The sequence below is a fragment of the Megascapheus bottae genome, chromosome 17 (genome assembly GCF_031878675.1).
Source record: "Megascapheus bottae isolate mThoBot1 chromosome 17, mThoBot2.hap1, whole genome shotgun sequence".
Taxonomy (NCBI): Eukaryota; Metazoa; Chordata; class Mammalia; order Rodentia; family Geomyidae; genus Megascapheus; species Megascapheus bottae.
In genome coordinates, this window is record NC_143525.1 from 43854456 (window position 1) to 43882117 (window position 27662).

Below are 27662 nucleotides of genomic sequence, written 5' to 3' on the forward strand. Positions count from 1 at the left end.
AATAGCAACAAGGGGAGAAAAACATCAAGAATAAAATACATTGCCAGGCTCTAGTGGCTCATGCCTCTAATCCTAGCTATTCAGGAGGCTAAGATCTGAGGGTCACAGTTCAACACCAGCCAGGCAGAAAAGTTCATGAGACTCTTGTTTTGTTTGTTTGTTTGTTTTGCCAGACCTGGGGCTTGAACTCAGAGCCTGGGAACTATCCTTGGGCTTTCTCAAGGCTTGAACTCTACCACTTGAGCCACAGTACCACTTTTGACCTTTTCTGTGTATGTAGTACTGAGGAATGAAACCAGGGATTCGTGCATGCTAGGCAAGCACTCTACCTCTAGCTACACTCCTGGCCCCTGGTCAGATTCTTATCTCTATAAACTACTCAGAAAGAGCCAGAAGTGGTACAGTGGTTCAAGTGGTAGAGTGCTATCCTTGAGCAAAAAAGAAGCTCATGGACAAAACCCTGGTCCACAGTTCAAGACCCATGATTGGCAATAAACCAACAAGCCAGGCGCAGTGGCTCACACCTGTAATCCTAGTTACTCAGGAAGCTGAGATCTGAGGATTGTGGTTCAAAGCCAGCCCAGGCACTAAAATGTCTGTGAGACTCATCTCTAATTAACCACCAGAAAACCAGAAGGGGTGCTATGACTCAAGGGGTAGGGCAGTAGCCTTGAGCTGAAGAGTTCAGGGATAATGCCCAGACCCAGAGCTCAAGTTCCACAACTGACAAAAAAGAAATAATATAAAATGCTTAATATTGGTGAGGCAGAGACCTAGGGATCTGGGGGTCCTCTGGGAGTATGAAAATAGGTCAGAAGACCCAGTAGCAGGTGGGGCTGTGCAAACTTCTGGTACCCAGGTGGAAGATAGACCTTAGTAAGTAAATAGTGGGCAAACAAGTGGAGAGCAGAGGATATCACTAAACAGTTGGTACCCAGTGCAGAGCAGAAGACCCCCATCAGTAAACAGTGGCTGTGCATCGGCTGCCTGCTGGACTCTGTTCTAGGCACTGCTGCAAAGATGGCTGCAAACTAAGAACAAGAGAGGCTGCCAGGAAATAACCAGCATGGCTGAAGGCTGGCACATTTTTGTACAGGTGACAATCAGAACAAGTGGTGATTTTTCTTCAGCAACCCAGCTCTAAGTAGAGAGAGGATGGGGGGTGGCAAGACCATTAACAACGAAGCAACCCATCCAGTTATGTTAGGGCTGGACTTGCGAGTCACACATATAAACTAATAAGATCAACAACTTAATGTGTGCCACAGAGGACTGAACTAATAAATACCTTGTTGATAGGTGAATCATGTTTTCAAATAGATCTACTTAAACTTTAATATGCATGGGGTGTCTTATTAAGATGTAGGGGGTAGAAGTCAGAGTTAAGATGCCATCCCCTGCACTGGAAGAAAAAATAAGCAAATGCAGATGCAGAGAGGTGCTGGTGGGATCCAAAACTGTACTTGTTTTCTCTCTGTTTTGTGCTGGAGATGGAACATAGGTCTCATTGAACACCAACTCCAGCCAATTCTTTCCTTTCCCTTCCCTTTCCTTTCCTTTCCTTCCCTTCCCTCCCCCTTTCCTTTCCTTCCTTTCAATTTTATCAGTTGTGGGGCTTGAACTTGGGGCCTGGGAGCTGTCCCTGAGCTCTTTTGCTCAAGGCTAGCACCATATCACTTTGAGCCACAGTGCCACTTCCAGTTTTCTGGTGGTTAACTGCTGATAACAGTCTCATGGGGGACTTTCCTGCCTGGCTGGCTTTGAATCATGATCTGAGGATCATGATCTCAGATCTCAGCTTTCTGACTAGCTAGAATTACAGACTTGAGCCACTAGCACCTTGCTGCAACTTTGTATTTCTGATCAGTTCCTGGATGGTGTTTCTGGCTTGCATACCATAAAAAGCAAAACAAACAAACAAACAACCAAAATCCAAAACCTAATTTACTTTTAGTTAGCAGATAAAAACTATATATTCATTGTGTATAATATGTTTTGAAACATTTATTGTAGAGTAGCTAAACTAAGTTAATTAGTATACACAATACTTTACACACTTTATTTTTCTGGGGACAACACTTAAATGTGTTTGCTTAGCTATTGTCAAGTCACCAAGTTGTACAAAACTTACTCTCCTAATCAAAGTTTTCTATCTCCTCATCTCCCTTGCTTTGTATAATGTGTTTTGCTGGGGAGAGCTTATTTGTCCAGTGAGAGGCCGGAGGCTGCCAACAGTCAGTTTTCAGGAATGTGGGGAGCTGTCTATTGTGTTGATAGCTTGAAATTGGCAATGACAGTTTTTACAATACTGCAATCCACAAACCAGGGCTTTCTTGCTTCCCTCTGGAGAACTGGTTACAGCACTATCTACAACTATTTACTAGTGAGCCAGGCTATCCAAAGTGTTGTGGGAACGAGGCCTGGCTGAGTTTCTGGGCTTCAGCCTTACTTTGGTAGGGAAACCCCAGCCTGGTTGCTCCGTCACATCTGCCAGGAAGACATTAAGGAACTGACTTATCTCTGGAACATCAGAGTATCCACCAGAGACAAATATTTGGTGCCACTCCATTTGTTTGTCTTATGAGAAGTCGAGCTGTGGGAAGAAAGAGAGGTGCTATAGGCAGAGTGGCTTATTGGAAGTTTTCCCCTACAATACTGTATTGCCATGGCTACCTCTGAACAGGGATGTCCTTGGTACTGCTGTGCTGTGCTATGCTGTGCTATTGGCCTAATACTTTATCTCTAGTTGAAAATATGAAAAATGAATCACAAGCCAGGTGCTGGTGGTTCACATCTACTATCCTAGCTATACAAGGGGCTGAGGTCTGAGGATCTTGGTTCAAAGCCAGCTGAGGCAGAAAAGTCCATGAGACTAACCACCAAAAAGCTGGAAGTGAAGCTGTGGCTCAGATGTCAGCCTGGAGTGAAAAAGTTTAAGGGACAGCATGAATTCAAACTCCAATACTAGCACAAAAAAAAAAAAAAAAAAAGAATCACACAATGGAGAAGAAAACTGATTAACTTCCACTTGCTTTATTTACTGGCTTTTCAAATGGAAGTAGACACCTAAATAAAGTATACAACTAATGTGGTCAAATAAAGACAACCGAATCGCTTTTGGTGACAGTCTAAAGAAGAAAATGAAAACCCTCTGTTGAAAAAGGGAGTCTCCTATTTTCTGACCTGTGGGTCACGCAGTTTTAATTTCCTCTTTCATTCTTTTTCTGTTCTCTTTTTAATTTCACAAACCTGCTTAAAGGCCCCAAAGCCTCTCCCAAGTCCCTCGGATGTCTGGCAGACAATTTGCTGCCAGCTTTGCTCAGGTTACTGCCTATGCCACACAGATGCTTGGTACATGTGACGGAATGCACCTGCGTGTCTGCCTGCTGGATGATGCCGGGCCTCTGACGAGGGGATAGCAGCTGAGGCGGAGCCGCAGGAGGAGGCTCCTGTGGGGGTGAGCTCAGAGACTCCAGGTCTTGGCTCGTGTGTACAAGGGCAGGACAAAGGAGAGGGCTGGCCCATGGGCAGAGTTGAGAACCCTGGAACCGGGGCAAGCTGCTCCTCTCCACATGTCAGTGAGAAAGCAGTGGCCTGAAGATGGATTATCCCCAAATCTGAGGTGTGAAGACAGGGATGACAATGGTGTGGCAATAATGATACGCCTGTTGTTTTTATGACCCCTGACATGTGTGTGGGCAGTGACATGTGACATGGCTTGCTGTACCTTGCTGAGGCCCACAACTCTGTTCTTTCCAGATAAGATGAAGGTGGAAAGGGGTTCTTAGAGATGGCCCTCTCCTTGGGCTCAACAGGAGCGTCTCTATGTTTAGTCATGCTCTGCTCCCTCCCTTGCATTCACCTTCCCCGTTCTGTTTATGTGCTGATGATGGGCACGGGGTGGGGGTGGGGGCTGCTACTATGGATGTGTGATAGTTCTTCCTGGGGAGGGAGAAGAAGAGAGGGAAAGTCTAACGGTGGACCCCAACATCTAAAGACCTAGAGCTGAAACTGCTCTGACTTCATCTTGCTGATTGGACCCTGTGCCAAGGACTCTCATTTCTGTCTCGGGATCAGCAGGTGGATCTGGGTGGAATGATTCAGCAAAAGAGTCACAGCCTAATGCAGATTTATGCAAGCAAGAGAGGGATCAAACATCTCCACTCATCTCAGCAAGCCGGGAAGAGGCTGTCAGGCAGGTGCAGAGAGGCAGGGCTAGAGCATCAACAGTAGAATGACAGAGAGTAAAGAAGTATTTAGGACAAAAGAGAGGCAGAGGTAGCCTGTATTACATTGTGTGGAGAAGGAAGGGCTCTGTGTGTGCATGCCTGTGCCTGTGTGTATATATACTAGCCTAATGTTGAGATCACTCCTCACCTATGATGGATGCCTTCTGATTGCCCTAAGGGTACAAGAAGCCACCCAGATCCTGCTGCTGGATTCTCTTAGTAGCAAGACTGGGTAAAAGGAAGCATAAGGAAGAACTGCCTAGGGGCTGAGCCAGCCCTGCCTGCTTTATGCTTGCTCCTTCCTAGACTGGCAGGTCACTGCCACCCGCCAGCCTAAAAAGCCTTGACTTGACCATGAAGGCACGCTGCCTTCGGCCTCCCCTTCCCTTGGAGGGCTCCATCTGGGAGCAACTTCTACAGCACCATTGTGTTTCCATGAAAGAGGGTTAGGATTTCCTAACACCAGAGGCTTCTAAAAAGGACAGCCCTCACAGCACTGACTGCAGGAATCAGGGGGCAAAATGAACACACGCCGTCCTCCCTGCCAAAGCAGCTCTCCACCAATGGGTGCTGATCACAACCAAGTCAGGCAAGAAGTCTGATGCCACCTTTACCTGTTCCAGATCCCACGACATCTCGGCTGGGGGACTCTGCCATGGCATCTGCCAGCCGCTCCCGGAGGCCCTCCTCCGTGTGCTCCAGGGAGGACATGTGCCGCAGGCCGAAGCCCTCGGGCCAACTCCCGCACACCTCCAGCAGCGTCATGCTCCGGTCAAAGGTACCTGTAGTGACACAGGGATGGGTGAATTCAAAGGCAGGCCTTCCTCCCATCTACCCACCACCAACCCTGCAGTGTTGGGGCCTCTGTAGACCTTATACAGGATGGAAGAAGGGTAGACACTGTGGAGCACGGAGGAAAACAGCATGTGCCAATGCCTCAGTGAAGGCTTCTGAGAATGACCTCCATGTCACACAGTTTCAAACCCGAGTCTTAGGAGTGCCTGATGCTGATAGTGTACATCTTATCTACATGTGAAGATGTGAAGATGATGGTTCAAAGCTAGTCCAGGCAGAAAAGTTCATGAGTCTTCCTTCCTTCCCTTCCCTTCCTCCCTGCCTGCCTGCCTCCCTTCCTTCCTTCTTTCCTGGCCACTAGGGCTTGAACTTAAGGACTGAGCATTGTCCCTGAGATTTTTTTTTTTCTGAAGGCTAGCGCTCAATCACTTGATTCTCAAGTCTACTCAAGGCTTTTTGAGTAATTTATTGGAGATAAATTTATTGGAGTCTCACAGACTTTCTTTTTTTCTTTTCTTTTCTTTTTCTTTTTTTGTCTGTCCTGGGGTTGAGCTCAGGGCCTACACACCATTCTTGGACTTTCTCAAGGCTAGAGCTCTGCCACTTGAGCCTCAGCACCACTTTGGGCTTTTTTCTATGTATGTAGAACTGAGGACTCGAACCCGGGTCTTCGTGTATGCTAGGCTAGCACTCTACCACTAGGCCAAACTCCCTGCCTGAGAGTATCACAGACTTTCTTGTTCAGGCTGGCTTCAGATCTTAGATCTCCGCCTCCTGAGGAGCTGATGCCCAGCACTGAATTTCTAATTAACCAGCAAAAGAGCCGGACTGAAGACATGGATCAAGTTGTTGAATACCAGCTGTGAATGAAAAAGGCGAGCAAGAGTGGGAGGCTCTGAGTTCAAGCCCTGGTACTAGCCTAAAACAAACAAAACAAAGCAAACAACAACAACAACACAACCCAGGGTCTCAGGAGTAACAGAGCTTCATAGTCTTCAGGGACCATTTCAAGAATGGAACAGAGCTGGGCACTGGTGGCTCCCATCTGTGATCCTGGCTACTCAGGAGACAGAGGTCTGAGGATTGTGGTTAGAAGGCAGCCAGGGTAGGAAAGTCTGTGAGACTCTCATCTCCAATTAACCTTCAGAAAACAGGAAGTAAAGCTGTGACTCAAAGTGGTAGAATGCTAGCCTTGAGTGAAAAGCTCAGGGACAGCGCCCAGGCCCTACAACTGACAAAGAAAGAAAAGAATGGGATAAGGGAAGGAAAGGAGTTCAACCCTGATATCTCTGTTTTTCTCTCTTCCATACAATGGGGGTCTACCTGAAGTTTAATATAAAGATGGGGTTATGGGCCGGGAGTTTGGCCTAGTGGTAGAGTGCTTGCCTAGCATGCACGAAGACCTGGGTTTGATTCCTTGGTACCACATACATAGGAAAAAGGTGGAAGTGGGGCTGTGGCTCAAGTGGTAGACCAATAGCCTTGAGGAAAAAAAAAAAGCCCAAGGACTGTGCTCAGGCCTTGTGTTTAAGCCCCAGGACTGGCAAAAAAAAGAAAAGAAAAAGTTGGGGTTATATAGTTTAAATTAAAAAAAAAAAACCTACATTGCTTTTCTAAGCCATTGTATCTTATAATGTTTACATAATCTCTTTTATAGTCCAGGTTGGGACAGATTATGGCCTAGGAATAAACAGCAGATTTGGTATAAGAGAACTTGTTCTGTCTCATGATACTGGGTTCCTCAAACCTCCTAGAGACATGGCCATGGCTGGGGTACAATTTCAGGAACTCTAGCGATACATCTGGGTGATAGCATCTCCAGCAGGAATTCTTCCTTAATCCAAAGCTGCTCCCCAATTCCAGAAAGTACCTGATGTCCTGCTAAGTGCCAAGATTAGATTTTACATGCAAGATCACTTCAAAGTCCACATTTAAGGTATTCAACTTTATTCTATGGCAAGTCTACTGTGAAAACTTATTTTATCCCCTCTCTCTTGGAAGGAGATTATAGTCATGCTCTGTTGCTTTAAGCACATACCATTTCCCCAGCGATTAGGTAACCGAATCCACTACATTTATTGGGCTTGGTTCCTGCCAGCACCAGGAAGATGAGGAAAAAATGCAAATGCCAATGTTTCCCAAAGTTAAAAGTACATGCAACACACATGCTTTATCAGGCCTTGCTTCTCCTCTTTGATCAGCCGTCAGAAACTATCTTCTCCCAGCGGGCATGGCTGTACTGTGTCAGCGCACACTCTCTGCCAATGACAGGTGGTAATAGAGGGGGTGCGAGCCCCAGCCCCCCGGCAGGCGGCCCTGCCTCTGATAATGGCCCGAGCGCAGAGGTGATAACCGCTGGTAAACACTCTGAGAGCCGGTGCCTCCATACATCAGCAAAGTGGGCCCGATAATCCTGAACTCTCCTGACCAGACAAAGGCCCTTGGCTAGCCTGCTGGGATTTATATGTGTGGCAAGGGTCACTGTTGGCTCCTGAATTTCATCAGGCAACTTTGGCTTTGATTTATTTTTTACCTAATTGTGGAGTAGATTGCAGGCATGGGAGGAAGGCCAGCGGGTACCGATGTGCCTCCCTCCCCCCTGCCCCAAGAAAAGGCCACCTTGGGAATGTCATTCCAGACCAGCTTGTCTGGCAGTCAGGCAGACTGCTAGCTAGAATAGGGATCTGTCCTGCTTCCCTTTCTCTCCCGTGGGGTAGGGTCACGATGTAGGTCTAGGGCACCAGGTGCTAGGAAGCAGGGGTGGGGTGCTGCGTGTCAGGGGCCCTCCGGAGTTAGCACCAAGTTAGACACAACACAGCCTGCATTAGCAATGGCTCCCAGAAGCTCAGCTCCCCCAAGATTTCCAGATTGAGGGCAGGAACTTAAGCTTCTGGTTCTGGGCTTATTCACTAAGTGATGTCAGGCAAGTCTCTCTATTTCCTTTTCCCATGTCTGAAGTGGAACTAGTGGCTTTCTGTCCTGTTTCAAAGGAGCTGGGAGGCTGAGCAATGTTCCTATACTAGCCTGGAGGGTGAGCCTGGCAGGGGAGAGGACCATAAGAAAGCAGGGGACCCCTCCTCTCTCTACACCCCGTTTCCATACAGTCCTAGGAGGTGCAAAAGCTGGAAGCTTGGGGAGCAAGTGAACACTTTCTCGCATCCCATAGGCACAGTGCCTGGCTCTAGAAAGGAGCTGGGTCAGTGTTTCTGCATGCTGTGCTTAGAGATCAGGCCTGGAAAGCTGGCTAGAGTATCAACAACCAAATCAGGAAGAGAGCAAGAACACTGGGAGAATATTATGGTAAGAAGAGTTTGGGTGAGAAAAGCCCAGTCCATGAGAGACGGTAAAAGGCCAGGAGTCTGTTTCTGTGTTTGACACATGGTCTCACTGCATAGCCCAGGCTGGCCTGGAACTCTCCATCCTCCTACCTCCACCTCCCAGGGTGTGCGATTGTAGTTGTGCCACCACACCCAGCTAGTATGGAATATTTTAAGAGACAAAGCTGTGATATATAGTGAAAAGAAATTGTGAATTCGAATAATACTGGAAAATGGAAATATACCTGGTCTAGTATATACAAATTAAGTCGTATTAGCTGTATAACTCTAGGCCTCAGTCTCTGATTCCTGAAAAATGAAAAACAATGTATCTCAGCAAAGGACTGACCACATGATCATCTCTACTGTCCTGAGAAGCTACCACCGTAGCTGGGTTAAAAGGAGTCCTAGTTTCCTGCCCGTTCCCTGCCCATGGCAGTCCCTAAAGCCAGCCGTGAACTCTGGGAGCCTGTGTTGTGGAGTCAGAGCAGGGCTGCAGGTGCATGTGCACTGGCAGGTGCCGGGTGAAGAGCCCAAGCCAAGGGAAGGCAAGGTCACTTCTGGCACTTAGGAAATAGCACATTTTGTCAGCATTGACGCCACCGCAATCACTTATCTGGTCAGCCCAGAGACACTCTCTCAGACAGGGGCCCCATGCGCCCACGACAGGGAAGATTTGGTTTAGGAGGCAGAAAGTGTTCATCGAATACAGGCTATTGGCAAAGCACAGGACATGTAGATTTTCTGGAAGCAATACCTAGCTACTTACAAACTCCCCTCATGCTTAATATTTCAGTTAACTTACACACTCATCAAATACCAAGTAATGTCCCCTATGATGTGAGTCAAGCAGCAAGCATTGTACTAAGGTATGGAGAAACAGTGAGGGGGGTTGGGAGGGAAAAGGAGAGGGAGGTAGGGAGGGGGACGGAGAGGGAGAGGGAAGAGAAAGGGAGAGGAAGAGGGAATGGGAGAGGGAGGAAGTGCTCTGGGAGGGGGTAGGGGTGAGGGAAGGGACAGGAACTAGCTCATAGTCTTCTCAGAACACTGGGAAGTAGAGATTGCTACTATTTCTCAGAATTCTTCCTCCCTAAATTTGAGAGCAGAAAGGCAACCAGTTCTAAATATAATGATGGCCCCACAAGCCCCCCTGGGAATACTTCCCTTAAAGCCTGCCTTCCACCCTGCTATTCTCTGAATTCCATTTTCCAAGACTGAGTTCAAGTCGGACCTGCCCAATGGAATTCTGAGCAACTACCCAAGGTTTGTAACACATGTTCTGTCACAAACTCTGAAAGTATAAACATTTCGTTACCTGTTGGGAGTAATACTGATAAAAACTATGAATTTATTCATGATAATATGTGCTTGTAAGGGACAGGAGTGTGGCTCAGTGGTAAAGCTCTTGTCTAATATATGTGAAGTGCTGGCTTCAATCCCTAGTGTTACAAAAAGATTTAACCACTCAAAAACCAGAAGCGGTTGGGTGCCAGTGGCTCATGCCGCCTGTAATCCCAGCTACTCAGAAGGCTCAGATCTGAGGATCAAGGTTCAAAGCCAGCCAGGGCACTAAAGTGCATGAGACTCTTACCTTCAGTTAACCACCAGAAAACCAGAAGTGGTGCTGTAGCTCAAGTGGTAGAGCATTAGCCTTGAGCAGAAGAGCTCAGGGACAGCGCCCAGGCCCAAAGTTCAAGCCCCACGACCGACATAAAAACAACAACAAAGTCAGAAGTGGCACTGTGAGTCAAAGTGGTAGAGCTCTAGCCTTAAGCAGAAAGAACCCAGGGTCTGGGCACAAGCCCCATGACTAACAACAAAAAAACCCCAATTTAAAAAAAGTGTGCTTGCATGTACAAAATTATGCAAGGAACTTCAGGAAGTTAGGGATTCTTCTGAAGCTCCTCTGTAAACCTAAGGTAATTTTGAATCCATAGATGATTTCTGTGGTCAGATTCTCTAGTTGCCTTTGTACTGGGGTTTGAACGAAGTGCCTTGTATTCTTGCCTGGTTTTCTGCTCAAGGCTCTACCAGTGGACCCATAGCTCTGCTCTCCTCTGGTTGCCTTGTAGTGCATACACCATCTGCTTTTCCAACGAGCTTAAAAAGTCTCAAGCACATAAATTCCTCCATCAGCACAAGACTGTCCATCATGCAGGTCCATCAGCCAATGAAGATTTGCTCATTGATCCTGATCACCTGAGAAATGAGACAGCCACTGTGGAGTCAACAATGACTGCCGAAGGAGCCAGTGCCAGAACATCTAGGGCTAGGAGTGGCAGAAAATGGAATTACAATCAAATAAAAGAAATGAAGAAGATGGTAAACAAGAAGACAATGCCACAATCTCACTTTACAACCTTTTGTGTACTTGTCTTAGATTTGGAATTTCTGGGAACTGGGCACAGCCTGCTTGGGATGGCACAGAGAGTTGGTATACAGTGACTTCCTGAGTCCTGTCACCTAGCTAGCTGATACTCTCCCCAGAGAAAAGAAATGGGTCAGATTTCACAGACTCATCGCCGGCATGCTGTGACAGCTGGAGGGGTGGCAGCTCCAGAGGAGGTGTGTGGTTATGCACGCGTGCTCTGCCTTTGTGTACTATTGTCAGAGGGGTGGGAAGGGCTGGGGTGACAGTAGAAGTAAGTAGGATGCTCCTCTCCACTGATAGTGTCTAATCGCACACCCTGGCTATTCAGGAATCCATAGTACAGCCTCTGCGTGGTGTCAATTAGATTCAGCCAGGGTTGGGACTTGGTGCAAGACTGTTGATCCGATTTCTAGCCACCAGGGAGGCCAGATACTAAAAGCAAACTCTGTATTAAGCAAGGCTTTTTGAGAAGCCCTTCTAGGAGAGGGATGCTTATAATAATGATGTCTAAGACAACTAAGACATGACCCTAGGCATCACCGAGGCAAGCATCCGGAGCCTCTCTACCCCAATCACCAAACCATTGGCCCAACAGCGCTGAGGACTGGAGCTGGAAGAGTACAGCTTTCTCCATACTACAGGCTGAGAACATTAGCAATGGACAATAGTCCATTATGTGGGCTGTATACAGCAAAATTGGGGAGGAAGAGCAAATTTATTCTGTCTGAGCTGGGCCATTATCTTCTCCTGCTTGGCAGCAGGTGCTCTTGGTCCCCACATCTCCAGGCTCAGCCTGGTTCTCAGCCTGTCTTACCCAAGTGTGAAGTGACACATCATAGACTTGGGACTTGAACCAGGACTCAATCAGAGATTCTGGTCAACAGGTCTTTAGACTCTACCTGAACCACATCACTGCTATTGCCTGCATTCCAGCTTGCAGACACTGGATGAGAGGGAGAATTCTCAGCTTCAATTATCACATGAATCAATTCCCATAATAAGTCTCTGTCAGTCTGTCTGTCTGTCCATCTGCCTGCCTGTCTGCTTCCCTATCTAGTCTCCTATTTACTGTTTCTCTGGAAAATCTTGACTAGCATATTTGGTCTTCAGATGTGTGCACAAGCATATATCATTATGTAATGCACATGGTGTCAGAACCAACAGATTGGTTCACTAGCTGAACACCAGTGACTCATATCTGTAAACCCAGCTACTCAGGAGGCTGAGATCAGAGGATTGTAACTTGAAGGCAGCCTGGGCAGGGAAAACCTATGAGAGTCTTATCTCCAATTAACCACAGAACTGGAAGTGGAGCTGTGGCTCAAATGGTAGAACAGTAGCCTTGAGCACAAAGAGGCTCTGAATTCAAGCTCCAGAACCAGCATAAAAATAAAACAAAACAGACTGTAGGAGGGCAGGTACAGGGGAGAGGATATTTCTCCCTCTCAATTCTTCATGGAAGAATTACAATCCTATAATCTTATGGTTCATTATCTTGTGTGTTGGTCCTCTAAATAACTGCATAATGAGGCAACATATGAAATGTGGGCCCTGGATTACAACAAATGGAGTTTCCTATCTCCTAGTGATGCCACAGCCATGATACTACAGTGCCTTATGCCCTGTGAATGTCTGGTGATGTGGGTATAAGCTCACCAACTGTGCTGCCAGTCAGACAAAAGCATAGCACACATAAATTAGGTACAGCATGGATCAACAACATCTAGGCAATAACTGGGATTCTCCTCGTCATTTTTCTGGTCCCTATTCCCCTCTGAGTCTTGCCATGTGGAATATAAATGAATGATCCCCTTTACCGGGTTTATATTGCCACTAATGGTCTCAACGTAATTGACGATAATATACTAACAGAGTAACGGTGAGCTGATGCTTGAGGTATCCTAGGGTAAAAGCTACCAAATTTCATTTTCTACAAACCAGATAATATAATCAAGCAGTAATAGTATAAAAGTCTTGTTCTTACCTAATTAAAGGCATATGATAAGCAGGAGACCTGGGTTCAAATGCCAATTCCTGTTACTTTCTCACTATGTGATCTAGGGGACGTCACTTCCCTTCTTTGGCCGTTCCTTTCCTTGCTCACTACAGTGGTTCAGTGGTGTCCCTTTAACAGATGTGTCCTGCTTCAGACTCCAGATGTCTCTTCATTTGGGAATAGAGTCTTGGCAGAGGTAACTAAGGATTGTAAGATGGATTTAGGGTATGAGTACTGTTCTTCTAAGAGAAAGGGGTTGGGGGAGATGATAGACCCATGGAAGGTGACTATGTGAAGATGGAGGTCAGTATTTGAGCTATGCTTCCACAAGCTTAGGGATGCCACTTAGCGAGGGAAGTCAGAAACAGAAAGTGAATGTTCTCCCCTGGAGGCTTTGGAGGGGATGTGGATCCTACTGACGTTTTGATTTTGACCTTCTGGCCTGGAGAAGTATAAGAGAATATGTTTCTGTTTCAAGTCACCAACTTTATGGTAATCTGTTACCATGCACCTATAAAACAGGAAAATGAATATTTGCTCTTTAGGTTGAGGATATAAACGTATATTAGACAAAATCTATGGGAAGCTATTATTTTGGACTGCTTCTGCACTAGGCCCTCAAAGACCACACTAAATTTAAAAAATGGAGCCATCCATGCCAAAGACCATATAATCAAGCTAAAATGTGTGCGTGTGTGTGTGTGTGTGTGTGCGTGTGCATGCGTGTGCGTGTGTGTGCATCCCAATACTAGGGCTTGAACTCAGGGCCTGGGTGCTGTCCCTGAGCTCTGTTGCTCAAGGCTAGCCCTCCACCACTTTGAGCCACAGCTCCACTTCTGGCTTTTCTTTAATTAATTGGAGCTAAGAATTTCTCAGACTTTCCTGCCTGGGTGGGCTTTGAACAGTGATCCTTAGATTTTAGCTTCATGAGTGGTTAAGATTACAGGTGTGAGCCACCAGTGCCCAGCTTTGAACTGAAATTTTAAAGAAGCAGATAGATCTGTAAACAGAACAGTTTTTCCTAAAAGAAGATTCTTGTCCATCCAAGTCAGTGGAACACGGAGCCACAGGAAGTGTGCGAGGGAGGGCTGGGGCTCGCCGAGCTACCTCCCTGTCAGTTGCTACACCTGGCTTTGACTGAGCTGGGGACACATGAGTCTGCAGTAAATGGCCCAGGTTTGACTCTTCTCCCAGTAGCCATGGCTGGCTGCACGCAATGTTGACTCATCCCTGTGTATATATGACATATTTCTTTTTAAAAGTGTATCAGGAATGTGCACCAACTTGCGTGTGAAAAATGGCAGAAACAATTCCACCTCTGTACAAATTCCATGTATCAGATCAGAAAGGATTAGAACAACAACGCATGGTCTGAGGGTGTGGCGCAAGTGGTAGAGGACCAGCTTAGCAAGTGAGCGGCCCTGAGTTCAAACCCAGTACCACTAAAATAATCATCTAAAAAGTCATTTTACATGGCTTCTTTGCTCCCTTTGTGTCAACTCCCCTCCTCACCTCCCCTTTGGACAAACAGGATACAGCGTCAGGAGATACTTCAAGATTGTCAAGGAATGTCTAAGCCCTTCACACATCACCAGGGCACTGAGCAGGTCCCTGCTGTCTGTGGTAAGCCTAAGACATCCATCATCACTGTAGGTCCCAGTACGGTGGATTTCATAGCTTCAGAACTGCTGCACAGAACAAGAGAGCTTTGCACATTGAGCAGACGTTGGCATTCCTGACTGGGGCCCTGAGGCTCTTCTTCTTCTCCCTCCCCCTTTTCCTTTCTTCTTTCTTCCTTCCTTCTTTCCTTCCTTCCTTGCAAGTCCTTGGGCTTGAATTCAGGTCCTGGACTCTGTGTGAACTCATTTTTTTCCCCTCAAGGCTAGCAGTCTTATGGACCTTCCTGCCTAGGGTGGTGGCTTCAAACAGTGATCCTCACATCTCAGCCTCTGGAGTTGTCAGGATTACAGGCGTGAGCCACAGGTGCCCAGAAAGGTGTTCATTTCTCTGCTGGAGACCAGCACAATCACTATTTCTATTCTTCCCACAGACGCTGGTGGTTCTAGTAGATTTCAAGTACTCAGGTCTGGGGGCCAATCAGGCATCAGGAAAGGAAGATAATATTTGCTGAGAGAGAGTCTTTGGTGCTCCAGGGACATTAGCCACTTGCTAGACACTATATCTCACTTTTTTTTTTAGCTAAAGATCCTTCTGCTTCTGCCTCCCAAGTGCTAGGATTCACAAGCGAACCACTATGCTCCAGCTCCATCTCATTTAAATGATCTCAATAATGCTATGAGGGTGATGTTATGATCCCCAATTTATACAAGAATAGCAAGAAATCTTTTGCTTAGGATGACAATATCAAGGGTACAGTCAGGATTCAGATCCCAAGTTCATCTGCTCCACATGAAACGTGTGCTGCAGTATGATTTTTAAGTGTAGCTGAAGCACTGGTGAAAGGTTTTCTGCTCAGCTTTCCCATGATAACATTGGTGATATGAAGGGTACGGCTGGAAGTGTAGGCAAGGTGCCTACGACCCACCTACATATCCCCAGTCTTTGGCCCAGACTTTTAAGGTGGTTCATGCAGTAGACAGGAGGTGGAGGTATGGTCCAACCCTAACCCCATGATTTCTGGGTTCTATAGGAAAGCCAAATGGCAGTTTTTCACTAAGGAGAATGTTGAAGTCAGACCAGGGGCTAAGTTTTTGTTTTTGTTTTTAATTAATCAAAGAAGAATAGTTCACAGGCTTATATTAGCTCTCTGATGTGAACCTCAATACACACAGAGACATGAGTGGCTTGTCCTTTTGGATTATTTTTTAACCCTTGCCTCTGTAAGGACCTGTATTTCCAGCGTGAGACCTTTCTATTTCCCCAGCTGGGCCAGGCTGCTCAGGTTGCTGCCTGACTTGGTGATGTGAAAGGCCCCAAGGAAGGGAGGGGAAGCTCCTCAACGTTCTAGACTTGACTGGTTTAAGGACCAGTTATTTTCGGTTATATTGGGTAGTTGCTTAATTATTTCATTCATTCATCTTTTTCCTCCCTCTCCCCCCATTTTTGGCTTGAACTCAGGGCCTGAGCACTATCCTTGGGCTTTCTCAAAGTCAGAGCTCTACCATTTGAGCCACAGCACCACTTCTGGCCTTTTCTCTCTCTCTCTCTATATATATGGTACCAAGGAATCGAACCTGGGTCTTCATGCATGCTAAGCAAGCACTCTACCACTAGACCAAACTCCTGTGCCCCCCTTTTTTATTTTTTTAAATAACATTTTGCTCCGTTGCCTCGACTTTGAACTTCTGGGCTTAAGCAATCTTCCTGCCTCAGCCTCCCATGAGGAGCTGGGTTAGCAGAACGGCATTATTTTTATTTGTAGTATGCTTGGCCTTCTATCTCCCTCTGCCATCTGATTGTATCAGCTGTCCCTTCAAGTGGCAAACCTGAGCCAGATGTTCAGCAGCAGGACTTTGGATAAAGATGTGGGCCCGTCCTATCCCACTGACATGAGCCACCACCATACAGCAGTGGCCTCATTTCAAGGCCTTCATGCCTGGCAGTGGGGCGCTGCCTGGACAGTGGAGGGAACACCTTCTGGCAATAAGCTGCTGGGTAGGTAGAGGACTCTGCCTAGTGTGGGGACAGTGTGAGCATGACAGCAGGAGGCTCTCCGGGCGGTGAGCAGAGGCCCCATGAGCGAGCCGAGGCTGCTCAGAACACACACCCAGGAGGTTTGCATGACTACAGGATTGCTACAACGAGGGCATGCTGCCCATTCCATTGCCTGGGCAAGGAGACCGAGGCCGTGCCTCTGTCACACTGGTTTCTCAGCTCACATGGCAGCTGTGTAGCTACCTGTGACGATGTCAGGGAACACACGAACCTCCTGTGCCCACACGACATCAGGGCCCCAGGAAGTGGTGCTCCCTGTGCGGATGGTGACCGGCTGAAACGTGACAGGTTCTTGCGTAAACCTCTGCTCTGCCAAAGACGCCTTGACTTTCAGCCTCCTGTCCTGGGCTTGTAACCCGGGGAGCAGTGTGGGGTTCACCTGAATTTATCACACAAGGCATGTGTGGGGCTCACTCCACATCTCAAGCAGCAGGGGCCTGGGAACTGTCATTCCTTGCCCCAACATGTCCCATATATTTTGGCTGGTCACACTGACTCAGCTACCCAGGCATGGTAACCGACGCCAGGGAGGATGTAGAGAAAAGTTGAGAAGCTGAGGAACACACAAGGTGAGCAACCAGGCGTGGAAATGTGAACAATGACAATAATCCCTCATAGAGCCTGCTCGCTGCTCTGCCTCCCCAAGTAGTGTGGTGTGTAGCCTTTTGCTCCTTAGTTCTCACAATACTCCAGGAAGAGACAGAAGGTGACTCCCTCTAGACCCAACCTCACAGCTGAGGGAGGTGCAGGGGAGTGAAGCCATTTCTCATGGCAAAGCCAAGGGACAGAGCATCTGATCTGTGTTCTCGCCTTTGCTAGTCAAAACATGGTCTACCCCAGGCAGAAGTAGGCAACACCCAGGATGCTTGGTAGGAACACCTGCAGGCCCTACCCATACCACAGGCAGCTGGACAGCATCTGGGACCATCCCAGGGTACCTGGAACGCACATAGCCTACCTCCTAGAGTCCCACTCTAGCTCTGGAGCATTTGTTAGTTGGTTGTCTAGCTCTCTCTCTCTCTCTCTCTCTCTCTCTCTCTCTCTCTCTCTCTCTCTCTCTCTCTCTCTCTCTCTCTCTCTCTTTCTCTCTTTGCCATTCCTGGGGCCTGACCTCAGGGCCTGAGCACTGTCTATAGGCTTTCCTCAAGGCTAGAGCTCTAGCAATTGAGCCATAGCACTGCTTTTCTATGTATGTGGTACTGAGGAATTGAACCCCAGTCTTTGTGCATGCTAGACAAGCACTCTACCACAAGCCAAAGTCTGGGCCCTAGCTCTTCTTTTAAAAACAAGGAAATTGAGGCCCAGGGAGGAGACAAGACATGCTCATGACTGATACTGGAGCAGACAGAAGCTTGGTCTGACAAATCAGCAACTTTCTTCCCTTCCTCCTCTCTTAGCCCAGCTTAAGCATCAAGTTCCTCACTGCTAGTCCCTGGGCCCCATGTAAACCCATGTTCTGGGGATGATGTTGACATTGTATTTAGGCAAACTAGAGACATTCAGACCTCCTGCACACAGGCCAGGAGTCGAGTGTGGGCACGGCCAGGACGAGCAGGTGCAGGCCCAGGTTATCTCTGCCCTTTCCTTTCCAGGTCATACCAGGTCAAGGCTCTGCTTAGGCCTTGTAAAAAGCCCACTTCATTAATATGTGTGAAAAATGCCCAAATAACTGTGTTAATCTGGTTATGATTTCCCCTCAATCTACGCGCCTCATTGTGTGCCAAGTTTGGCACCCGCACATCGGGATTTCTAGGCCACAGTTGGAACTGAGGGCCAGGCTTCCCTTCCCCACCCCCTGCCCTTTTCCTCCCACTTCTCCTCCACTGAGGCCAATCAGGATGTTATTCATTTCCCCAGCTAAGAAGCAAGTTCAAAAAGGCCAGAGGAGCCTCCTCTTACCCCTGCCTTTGACAGAAATGCCAATCCTTCCCATGAGGGGGAAGCTGCAGATTTTGTTTCTGCTACACTCAGGCAAAGAGCAGATTTATAGCCAGCACAGGACGACTGATTGAGCTGGAGTGTACACAGAATCATGTCTTTTTATCTTTAGACCTAAGATCTATAATGGATTAAAGGAAAGACAAAATTCATCCAGAAGGAGAGCGGGGAAAAGTAAAAACAAAACATCCTCCAGTCCCTCAAACTCAAGGCACCAGGGAGGGCCTGGAGACCCCATGTGTTTATGTCACACAGATGTGACTTGCCATGTAAACTTTGAATTAAGGCTGAATGAAGAAACTTCTTATTGTTTGAGTTTTAGACATGCTTTTAGGGTTGAAAAGGTACTGAAATCACTTTTTTCCCTCATAACCCCCTTTTTTTGAAAAACAAACAAACAAACACACAGGCTGTGGCTTAGTGGTAGAGTGCTTGCCTCGCATGCATAAAGCCCTGGGTTTGAGCCCTCAGTACCACATACACAGAAAAAGTCAGAAGTGGCATTTTGGCTCAAGTGGTAGAGTGCTAGCCTTGAGCAAAAGAAGCTCAGAGACAGTGCCCAGGCCCTGAGTTCAAGCCCTAGGACTGGTAAAACAAAGCCACAGAAATAAGTAACAGCAGTGTCTGTTGTAGAACTATATACAAACAGCTCCATGAACTTACTTTCCTGGGTAAGTCATTAATCCCATGGAGGGATTAATGAAGAGACCTGGACACATGCTCTGTAAGCCTCTGACACAGGAGGTGGCTTTCTAGATGGGTGAAGCTCCTCCTACCCCACTTTGGAGTCAATGTCCATGAGCAGCAGCTGGATCGCTTGAATCCAACTGCAGTCTCATCTCTTCATCTGGCACCTTCTTTGGTCTTACATTTTATTAAAACACTGGGAGATGAACACATCCTTGAGAGATGAGGTGGTTCCAAGACCACTGAATTGGATCACGGCCAGTGGAAAGAACCCTTGATCAGATTGAGAATGGGAAACCAAATGATCAAGCTCTAATTCTGATGTGTTTTAGCCATGTGATTTGTATGAATCACTTAATCTCCTAAACCTCTGTATTCTTTGTTGTATAAAAGGAACAGCCAGGCACTACTGGTTCATGCCTGTAATTCTAGATACTCAGGAGACTGAGATCTAGAGCATTGTGATTCAGAGCCAGCCTGGGCAGAAAAGTCTACAAGATTTTTTCTCCAATAAATCAGCAAAGAGCTTAGCTGGAGGCTTGGCTCAAGTGGTAGAGTACCATCTGAACCAGAAAGTCAAGCAAGTGAAGGCCTTGAAGGAAAAAAAAGGGGGGGGATATTTGTTATTTGTAAACTCAAAATTATGTTAAGATTAAAATGATAACATATGCTGTAAAACCTTGAAGACAATCTCTGAATATGGTGTTGGTTTTTACCCACCGAAGTCAGATGGAACCACCTCATCAGGTGGTTCCTGTGAAAGATACTCAATTGAAGTTATTTTGATGTCCCAAAGAGAGCTAAGGACCATGAAAGCTCCCAACACAGAAAGTGCCCCAAATTAGGTGACTAATAAATATTTATTACACAAATGGATGAAAATACAATTATTTTCCATAGTTCTATTGACTGCAGATATCATAGGCCTAGAAAGGGCCTCAGAACTGCATATCTCAGCCATCTTCCTATTGCCAGGCAGCATGGTCCTCAAGTATTCATTCTAAAATAACTTCAAGCTGTGGCAAATGGCAGGCACTCTTTTTTTTAAGGTGGAATAATATTCCATTGTTTGTGTGTGTGTGCCTACACACACACACACACATATACATACACATACCAGTTTCTATATCCATATACCCATCAAACATGTTTTGTCTCTACACCTGGCTATTATGAGCTATGCTGCGATATAGATGGGAGGGCAAATATCACGGGAGGTGCTAATTTCATTTTCTTTGGGTATAATATATACAATATATATTTTAAAAATAAAATAACCTCCACAAAGGAGAAGTCCCTAGGCTTCTTAGAGGCACAGTACTGAGTTTTCTACTCAGTAGGTCCCTTCTCTCTACAATATCAAGTATAATTTATGTTTCCATTTATCTTGGAAAGACCTTGTCCCAAAGCCAATTGTTTAGGAGGGATTATTTATCATCAATATTCATTATTAAATGACAATTCTTGAATTTCACAAATTTGCAATTTCACACCAGGGGCACAGGCCCTCTGAACTACTTTTATGCCTAATAAATACCTTTCATAGAGACAAAGGTCCTATTTGCAAAATTACTCCTTCCAGTTACTGTATTAGGCATACTTCATGAATTTCACTGCTGGAGACATTAAGTGGTGTTAGGCCTTAAACATATAAACAAGCTGAGCCGGTTTTTTCCATGGCAATAACCCAAAAATGTCCTTTGTCTACATATGGTACCTCTTCCACACTTCTTAGTCAGCTTTTAAACACATGGTCTTTTTATTCTTTTAAATGCTGGATTAAACTCAGGGCCATTATTGTACAGAGTTGGGTGGGCAACCAGGCTGTCTACAGCAGAGGGTGGTGAGGGGCTCTAGTCTAAATGCTTTCAGCGAAAAGAACTCAACCAGTTATCTGCCAACATCAGATTCCTGACCATTCAGTCACTCAGAAACTCCTTTAGGCCAGTGGGTTGGCATTTCTATCTTCCCTCCTCCCCCAGTGACCAAAAGACTTGAGACAGTCCAGCCATTTAGCACTGACTCAAACCACAGGGGTTCTCAAAAACCTTTGCTCAGGAGGGGTCTGCATGCAGGGTGGAGAGCAGGGGTGTAGTTGGCAAGAGCCCCTAGGTTATTAGGAAATGTTCTGGCCTGGAGGATCATTCTCACACCTCTCTCATGAGGAGTCAGAGGGATGCTTACTTGACCATACAGATTCCTAGGCTCTCCTAAATAGTCTAAGGTCACCACGGTTTTGAGTCAAGTCCTGAAATCCAGTCTTAGAAATCTCGCCCTAAAGGGAGGAAGGCAGGGTGAACATATGTAATCACAGTATGTAGACACTATGTGAAAAATGAACTATGCAACTTGTGGGCAGGGAGGGGAGAAGGAAGAAACCTGGGGCACAGAGAAGGAAGGAGTGACACTGTCCAAAGAGACATGTGCTCATCACTTCACTTAGGAAATGGTAACCCTTTGTCCAATACTTTAACAATAACAAAATGATCTTTTAAAATATCAAAGGACAACATCATCAACAACAACATGTTTGGTGAGGCTCATGAATGTAATGCTAGGCTACTCAGGAGGCTGAGCTCTGAGGACTGTGGTTCACATCCAGCCCAAGAAGACAAATCCAAGAGACTCATCTCCAACTAGCTAGCAAAAAAAAAAAAAAAGTCAGCAATGGTAGAGCACCAGTCTAAGTAAAAAAGTTAAGCAAGAGTGTGAGGCTCTGAGTTCAAGATCCAGTTCTAGAAGAAAAAAAATTTGGAAAAGCATGAAAATGTCCTCCTGTGGTCAAGGCAGTGTGAGCAGAAAACATGGTCCTGCGGCAATGCAATATGGCAAGAAAATGCTGACTTCACTGGGAAATTGCTGCCTACTCCATCCTTCCTTCCTTTCCTTTGGTTTTTCTTCCACTGCTCTGATTGCCCCCAAGTCTCACTTTACTTTGTCTGCAATTCAAATCTTAGTGCTTCTCAGGGATCCAACCTCATTCCTTTGCATACATTCCTTGGGTGAGTTCATCCACTCAATAGTCAACCACCAGCACAACCCAAAAGAAATTCATTACGTCCTCAAAAAAGTAAACACAGACCTTCCCTACCACCCAGCCATACTGCTCCTAGACATCTACCCTGAGCATCAGGATATGATAAGGAGCATCAGGATGTGCTAAGGACACCTGCATGCCACGTTCAGCGCTGCATTATTCACAATAGCCAAGATAGAGAATCAACCCAGATGCCTCACAATAGATGAATGAATCTCAAAAATATGGTACTTACATACAATTAGAAAGAATAAAATAATATCATTTGCAGGAAAATGGATGGAGCTAGAACAAATCATGTTAAGTGACATAAGCCAAGATCAGAGAGACAAATGGTGTATGTTCTCCCTCATATGCTGAGGTTATATCTAAAATGCAATGGGACATAAAAAAACCCCCACAAAATTATAGCATATGGGAGATATACAGGAGAAAATCACAAAGGTGCAATACCCAACTGCTTCTTTACACACACACACACACACACACACACACACACACGCGTGCGCACGCGCTAATATAATACTGAAACGAACTACAAAGATATGGAAACAAAGGATTTTTTTTTCTTAAATTGTTTTTCTTTTCTTTTTCTTTTTTTTTTTTTTTTGCCACTCCTTGGGCTTGAACTCTGGATCTAAGTGCTGCCTGTGAGCTTCTTTTGTTCAAAGTGAGCATTCTACCACTTGAGATGCAGTGCTACTTCCAGCTTTTTTGAGAAGCTCTATTGGAGATAAGCCTGTGGACTGGCTTTGAATTGTGATCCTCAGATCTCAGCCTCCAGAGTAGGTAACTAGGATTACAGGTGTGAGCCACAGGCACCCGGTTTAAATTGTTTTTTCTTTTTCTGATGACTCTGTATTCTTTACCTTCTATATGGAATACTCACATGCACATCTGTGGGAAGGTGGGGGAGGGCACAGACTCAGTGAAAAAGTATACAGTGGAATGCACTGGACATTGATAAAAGTAGACTATGCAACTAGTGGGGGAAGATGGGAGGGAGGGAATGGAAGAGAATCAGGGAAAAGGAAATGTACTTATTACCTGACTATGTAAAGGTAACCCCTCGCTATATCACCTCTTAAACAACAATAAAGTAAATTAGAAAAAAAAAACCAAGCAAACAAGAAAGACAAAAAATCCATTACCTTCATTCCCTGCTCCCTACCTAGGTAGAGGGCTGCACTCTGTAGATGTTTCTTCCAGGCCCACCTCTTTCTTTCCCTTGCCACCTGGCTGGTCACTAAGCACTGTCACTTCCTGGGCCCTCTTGAGTCTGTCTCCTGCGCTTCAGAGATTTTCACTGGTTCTCCCTGGAATCATTCCACCAGTCAGTATTGTGGCTTTCCTGCTGCCTAACAAGGTGTCCCTTCTGTTCATTCTACGTGTGACTAGAGTAATCAGATCTACAATGCAAATCTCAACGCTCCACTCATCTTGTCCATCACAAACCCGAGCTCCACCAGCCCTCCAGACTCTGCCCCACGCTGACACTTGTCCCCTTGCCTATACGTAGAGAACAGATTTCCTGCCCATCTATTCATCCTGAATGGGGTGGATCTGCTGATGTTTACCACTGTCAGGAGCCTTCCCACAAACTAGGCTCCTTGCATATCTTACTGCAGTTTAATCACAAAGCCACATGGGCTAATAGGATGGCTGTGGGGACTTGGGTAAAGGAGATAGGGAGAGACAAGAGCCATAAAAGACTTTCTGTCCTATCCTTCTCATGAGACTGAGTTCCTGGAAGGCAGCATCTACTTAAAAAAGTGTTTTTTTTTTTGTTTTGTTTTGTTTTTTGTTTTTGTTTTTGTTGTTGTTGTTTTTTAAAGCCAGGTGCTAGTGGCTCATTCCTGTAATCCTAGCTACTCAGGAGGCTGAGATCTGATGCTTGCAGTTCAAAGCCAGCCTGGGCAGGAATGTTTCAGTGAGACTCTTATCGCCTATTAACCACCAGGAAATGGGAAGTGGTGCTGTGGCTTAAAATGGTAGAACTCCAGCCTTGAGTGAAAAGGCTCAGGGACAGTACCCAGGTCCTGAGTTCAAATCCCATGATTGACCCCCCCAAATATGCATAGCACAGTGCCCTGATCCTTGCAGGAAGAAGAGAAGGAAGACATTATTATTTGATATGGAGAAGAAGGAGAGGTTTGGATACTTATATTCAAATATTTGAAGAGCAGTTTTATGGAAAAGGTAATAGATTCTTTTTTTTTTTGCTTCCCCAAGGATGAGACAGGATGTGGAGGGAGAAGACAATGCCCCGTATATTTCAGGCCAGCATGAAATGTGGTGCCAAGTGACCCTACAAAAGCTTCCTGCAAGCTCAAGGCTTATCCCATGTAGGAACTCCCAGAAGCCTCCTGGCTGGGGAATGGCACCTCTGTGGCATCTACACTTGATGCCCTTCACATGGAAGAACTGTCCATGCAGAATTGTAGGGAGGTTGCTTGCACTCATGTGTCTTCACCCTACTACTGTTTGAGTGCTTTGTTCTATTTTTGTGATTAAAGACTCTAACCAAGGCATTATAAGAAATGGTGAAAGGCTCTCGCTTTGGGAAAATCCATTACCTTTACTTTACACTTCTGTCAAATGGGAAACCCAAAATACTGAAGCTGAACTGCATGTGCTCAGCACCAGTGCCTGGCGATTTCCACAGGGACCTGTGCAATGCTCCTCTGTTTCAGAAAGAAGTTGAAATAGGAAGAGATCTGTGTTTATCCACAGAGCTGGGCCCAGGACTTCCAACATCTCATCAAGTATTCCTTTCAGGCTCCCTGATTTTTCAATCATGCTAAAATGACCTGACAATAAAAGAAAGTATTTCCTTTCTCCACGGGAATACAAATGCTCTCTGCTAATGACATCACCGCCTGTAGTGGACAGTGCCTCACCCTCACCACGGGACTCTCCTCCTCCTAAGTCCAGCCTTGACTTTAGCAAGGATTATAGCACCTATACCGCTGGCACCTTAAATGCTGGAACAGTGTGGCGCTCAGGCACATGGCCCAACAATACCCTTGGCATCGAGACGCACCACCATCCATACAGCAAAGACTTCTTCTGCCTTCACTCCAGCTAGCTGTTTACCAGGTCTTGACATACTATAACATACTACAACTGCACATTCAATACTTAATCTTAGAAATCTACATTTTACCACAAAACTTTCATTTGTCTATCTCTCCCCATTAGTACATACATACATATATCCATATATCCATATATGTATATGCATTTAATTTGAACCTGGGGTATGACAGGCATCTACAATCATGTCAGGCTTCGGATAGAGATACAGTTTTGCTAAGATTTTGCCCAGGCTTGGTTTGAACCATGATCCTCCTGATCTCTGCCTCTCAAGCAGCTGGGATTACAGGCAGGAGCTACTCTGCCTGGCCCTGCCCATCCTTAATCTTACTAATAATGCTCTTTGACCTCCTTGAACCTGAGAATCCCTGGAGCTTTCCCCCCATTAACCCAATCAACTGGTTCCCTCCTAGTGATGGGTATCACTGTCCACCCAGATACTCAGGACTCCTCTCCCCCCTTCCCCACCGGGCCAGGCCAGCTCCCCTGGTCTGTCTTCCTCTCTTCCCTAGCCAGGCCCATCAAAATGCTCCAGCCAAATATTGAATTCCTTCTGTCCTTGTTCCTGGGGTGCTGGGCTATGCTAGAGAAAACTGTGCACTGGTGTCAGCTGGTACCATGACAAATTTATCAGTCAGTCCCTCCTTGCTTCTCAACCTTTATCTTTCCATTTGCTCCTGGTCTGTTCCCTCTCATATTCCCCCTTCTTCTCAAGCTCCCCAAATCTGTCACTACTCTCCTCTCATTCTTGGCAACTGACCTGCCAACTAACTGCCTTTGGGATTTTCTTTCTTTAAAAGATTCAGAAGTTCATGCATCTTAAAAGCTACCCAGTGTTGGAGTGACAAGCAAAGAACACAGCCTGGGAAGAATCACCTGGCAGCCAGTCAGGCAGAGGGAAGTAGAGCTACCTCTGCTGAGAGAAGTGTGTGTGTGTGTGTGTGTGTGTGTGTGTGTGTGTGTGTGTGTGTGTGTGTGTGACTGGGATCAAAAGGATGGCTCCTCCTGTCTTTCATTTTCCACACTGCATACATTCTACAGGGTTTCTGGCTTTGCCCTTGTCACTTCTATTCCTCATCAGAGCGCTGGTGCTGTGTGAGGCTTAATGGCATCAACCTGTGAGCCCTTGTCCCAGGTGAAGGTTCAGAAGGTAGATTATTCTGTATTACCTTTAAGTGAGGAGGGACAGAGCAGCTATGGTTTCTGTGAGAGGTGTGTGTGTGCACATACACACATGAACACATACACACATGAACACAGGCATATGCATGTGCAAGTATACTCACATATTTCAAAAGTATTCAATGATTAGAAAATACTCATTTATGATGGCAGATGAGGGACTGGAGTGGCATCTCAACTCTGCCATGGCAGCCAAATCCCCTCAATCACTGGAACCTGCCCAAGCCTCCAGGCTCATTTCTCTCCTTTCCTTCCTTTTAGGAAGTGTTGATGAACCTCCTTTAGTTTTTCTAAGATACGAGGCTTCCTTTCACCTCTGAGCCTTTACAGATTTGCCTGACTTCCTTCAATCATGCCTTATGTAAAATTCCCCCCCGCCACTTCCTCTGATGCTGTTTAGATTAAGTCAGGTGTCCTGTAAGCCCCTTGTGGGAAGAGATACACGTTCTGTGTGGCATCCTTAACACTGAGAACCTACCTTCTTTCCATCTGTCCATGCATCTCAGAGAATTAAAGATGTCAAATGCCAACAAAATGCTAATTATCAGTGCACAGAAGGAACAAATTACAAATGCAGCTGGACCCAGGGGACCCAGAATCAGCCACTGCTGCTTTCCCTGGGTGACAGCTGTAGTCTTCAGCTTGGGGACTTGCATGAAGTGGCCCAGGTCTCTGACAAAGGAGAAGCAACTAGTAATAGCTATCTCATTGGGGGTGAGTGGTTCACACCCGGAATCTGAGATCTTAGGATCAAGCTTCAAAGCAGGCCTCAACAGGAAAGTACATGGGAATCTCAGCTCCAATTAATCATCAAAAAGCTGGAAGTAGAGCTATGGCTCAAGTGGTAGAGCACCAACTGCAGAGCCCTGGAGGTCTCCTTCGGAGGAGGAGAAGGATGGGGTGTGGAGGTTGGAGCAGATCCAGTCCCTCATGGAGGCTGAATTGAGCATGGAACACTGACACAGATTTCCTTTTCTCTTCCTAGGCAAAATGCCCAACTGGCTCCGTTTTTAGAGACATTAAGCTGCTTTTGCCTTAGACAGAGGATAATCACAAGTTCCTGGAGGAACCTGTCAGGAGAGACAGCTGATCATGCTTAGATCTGGGAGTGGAATGCCAGTGGGAAGCTATGTTGCCAGCCAGTTGCTAGATATCAACCCCTACATCTATTTCCACAATCAGGACTTCTTGTATGTCATGTTATTTTATTTCATTTTGAAATACTTAGCGCTTCTCGAACGGCGCTATGCATAACTGGTACACTTGTCCAAAATATGGAGCAAAAGATTGGTTCCTGAGCCCCTGTGCCTATAATGATGGACCTTCCTTTATTTGGCCA

General features: G+C 46.1%; 1 protein-coding gene across 14 annotated transcripts in view; it reads right to left on the reverse strand.

Annotated features, from left to right (window-relative positions):
* Positions 1–27662, reverse strand: part of Bcas3 (BCAS3 microtubule associated cell migration factor) — a 481230-nt gene that overhangs the window by 20554 nt on the left and 433014 nt on the right. For all 14 annotated transcript variants that reach the window (XM_090351166.1, XM_090351162.1, XM_090351164.1 and 11 more), the window contains one exon: positions 4844–5011. In XM_090351166.1, coding sequence (XP_090207292.1) covers positions 4844–5011 — 168 coding nt within the window. The remainder of the gene's footprint in view (positions 1–4843; positions 5012–27662) is intronic.